This window comes from Myotis davidii, unplaced genomic scaffold (assembly GCF_000327345.1).
Source record: "Myotis davidii unplaced genomic scaffold, ASM32734v1 scaffold807, whole genome shotgun sequence".
NCBI lineage: Eukaryota > Metazoa > Chordata > Mammalia > Chiroptera > Vespertilionidae > Myotis > Myotis davidii.
Window position 1 is genome coordinate 353,776 of NW_006298272.1, and position 2,810 is coordinate 356,585.

The 2,810-nt window shown below is 56.0% G+C and overlaps 1 protein-coding gene across 1 annotated transcript in view; it reads left to right on the forward strand.

The window, feature by feature from the left end:
- DLGAP2 (discs large homolog associated protein 2) overlaps positions 1-2,810 on the forward strand; it is a gene marked incomplete at its 5' end in the record, with an annotated part of 55,187 nt that overhangs the window by 1,780 nt on the left and 50,597 nt on the right. The window contains 1 exon segment of the mRNA XM_015570589.1: positions 1,239-1,450. Within this exon segment, the coding sequence (XP_015426075.1) occupies positions 1,239-1,450 (212 nt within the window).

Genomic DNA, 2,810 nt, shown 5'->3' on the forward strand with positions numbered 1-2,810 from the left:
TTTCTTTTTTATATATATTTTTTATTTCAGAGAGGAAGGGAGAGGGAGAGAGGTGGAAACATCCATGATGAGAGAGAACCATAGATCGGCTGCCTCCTGCACGCCCCACACTGGGGATCGAGCCCACAACCTGGGCAAGTGCCCTTGGCTGGAATCAAACCCGGGACCCTTCAGTCCACAGGCCTGTGCACTATCCGCTGAGCCACACCATCCAGGGCTCTGGATCTGGTTTTGTTCATCGGATTATGTTGTTGGTGAGATCCCACAGGTGTGTGTGATTGTGCAATGCCTGTTGTGGTCTGACTGGCTGGCTCTGCTCAGCGTAACGCTCCCCAGGCCCGCCACACTGCAGACAAAGGGTGCTTTTCAGGGTCACCTGGCACAGAAGGCGGCGCTGGCATCAGAGGAAGACGCCGTACGCGTCTGAGGTCCGAGCGGACAATGGGCGAGTCAGAGAATGAATTTGTTCCACTTGTTCCCAGAAAAGGCCCTTGTTTTCCTGTTTCCCAGCAGCGGGCCAAGCGTCAAAGGTCACCTTCAATGACTGTCACCTGATTGGGTGGGCGCCCGCCGCAGGGGCTTCTGGGGCAGGAAGGTGGGACCCCGCGTGGGGACCCCCAGGTGCCATGCGCCACCTCCTTCCTCTTCCATGTCTGCTGCGTCCTCCTGCCCCACATGGGTAACTTCCCCTCCAGCTCTCGGGTCGCCCCGGCACCCGTCCGGAAGGACGCAGCCTAACCGTTACCCGTGGTTTTCCGGGTCCCGGAGGGCGTCCTCACTCACTTCTCTGGCAGGTCCTCACTTTCCCGGGATGTTCCTCTAGCGCTTTGTGATGGGAAAAAGCAGTCACTTCCTGCTCATGTCCGTTCAGGGTTCAGGGCCGGCCCGGGGGCACCGACAGGTCTGCGTGCCTAATGTTCAACGATGAATGACCCTCAAGAGCCGTAAGCCCGGCGGTGAGGCTCAGTGGTTGAGCGCCGGCCCATGAACCAGGAGGTCAGGGTTCGATTCCCGGTCGGGGCACAGGCCCGGGTTGCGGGCTTGGTCCCCCGCAGGGGCGGGCAGGAGGCAGCGGGTCAGTGATTCTCACTGGTGTTCCTCTCCCTCCCTCTCTTCTCTCTGAAATCGGTGAACATCATGAAAATAAATAGAAGCGCCGTGTCTCCGCGCCTCCGGAGCGCTCGCTCCCGTGGAGCCGGCCGGGCCTCGGTGTGCGGCTGACGTGTCTCTCTCCCCAGGTGCCTCAGGACGAGTGGGCCGGGTACCCGCCCGGGGGCAAGGACGAGGAGATCCCCTGCCGGAGGATGCGGAGCGGCAGCTACATCAAGGCCATGGGCGACGAGGACAGCGGGGAGTCCGACTCCAGCCCCAAAACGTCGCCCACCGTGGCCATGCGGCCGGAGCCCTTGCTCAAGTCCCTGGGACCGAGGCCGCTGGGAGGGCTGCAAACGTAAGACCCCACCGCGCTTCCTGTGCCCCTCGCGTCTCAGCCCGCTCCCCACGAGCCACCGCGGCCGCGGGCCCGCTAGGAGTCCTTTCCGGTGAAAACGTCAGACGATGGCCATCAATGGCCCGTCCTCCTAGAGAACGCAGGGCCTTTCCCCACTGAGTAGTGACCAAGGAAACAGACTGACGGCTTCTCAGCCAAATGCTCATTGAAAGCAGGCGACACGGCAGCGTGTCCATCGATGTCTTCTCAGGTCACTGCAGTCAGTCATAGGAGCGTGAGCGTGAGTGTGTGTGTGAGTGTATGAGATGTGTGTGATCGTGTATGTGTGTGAGCGTGTGAGAGGTGTGTGAGTGAGTTGTATGAGTGCACCTGAGAGAGTATGTGTGATCGTGTAAGAGAGTGTGTATGAGTGTGCAAGCATGTGAAATGTGTGTGAGAGAATGTGCATGGATGGGTATGTGAGTGTGCGTGAGCATGCATGAGTGAGTGTGCTATGACTGTGTGTGAGTGTGTGCATGTGAGCATGTGAGATGTGTGTGCAAGTTGTATGAGTGTGTGAGAGAGTATGCACGGCACGGATGGGTAGGTGAGTGTGTGTGAGTGTGCCGTGACTGTGTGTGTGAGAGTGTGAGTGTGTGAGAGTTGTGTGTGTGTGTGAGAGGTGAGTGTGTGTGAGTTGTATGAGTATATGTGAGAGAATGTGCATGGATGGTATGTGAGTGTGTGTGAGTGTGCATAGTGTGTGAGTGTCCATGACTGTGTGTGAGGGTGTGTGTGTGTGTGTGCATGCATGTGAAATGTGTGTGAGAGTTGTATGAGTGTGTGAGAGAGTATGTGCAGATGGGTAGGTGAGTGTGTGTGAGTGTGCATGAGTGTATGAGTGTGCCATGACTGTGTGTGTGAGTGTGTGAGAGTATGTGTGTGTGAGCATGTGACATATATGAGAGAGTTGTATGAGTGTGTGAATGTGTGTGTGTGCATGAGTGTATCATGACTGTATGTGTGAGAGTTTGTGTGTGTGAGTGTATGTGAGATGTGAGATGTGTGAGAGTTGTATGAGTGTGCGTGAGTGTGTGTGATTGTGTGAGTGTGTGAGACGCGTGTGTGTAAGCGTGAGTGTATGTGAGAATCATAATATGACATTTTTTTACTATGATTTCATAAGTGCACATGTAGGCAACACATGTTTTGCGGGATGAGGGTAGGAAATGGCTAATTTTGCGAATATAATAGCCTAAGCTGTATGTTTGTCCAGAGACATTTCATTTCCAACATGTAGAGAGAGACGGCGGTTTGGTGAGTGGCCAATCGGTGGCTGCGGGAACCTGACGGCTCTCGGCGCCCCTGGCCGCCTGGTCGC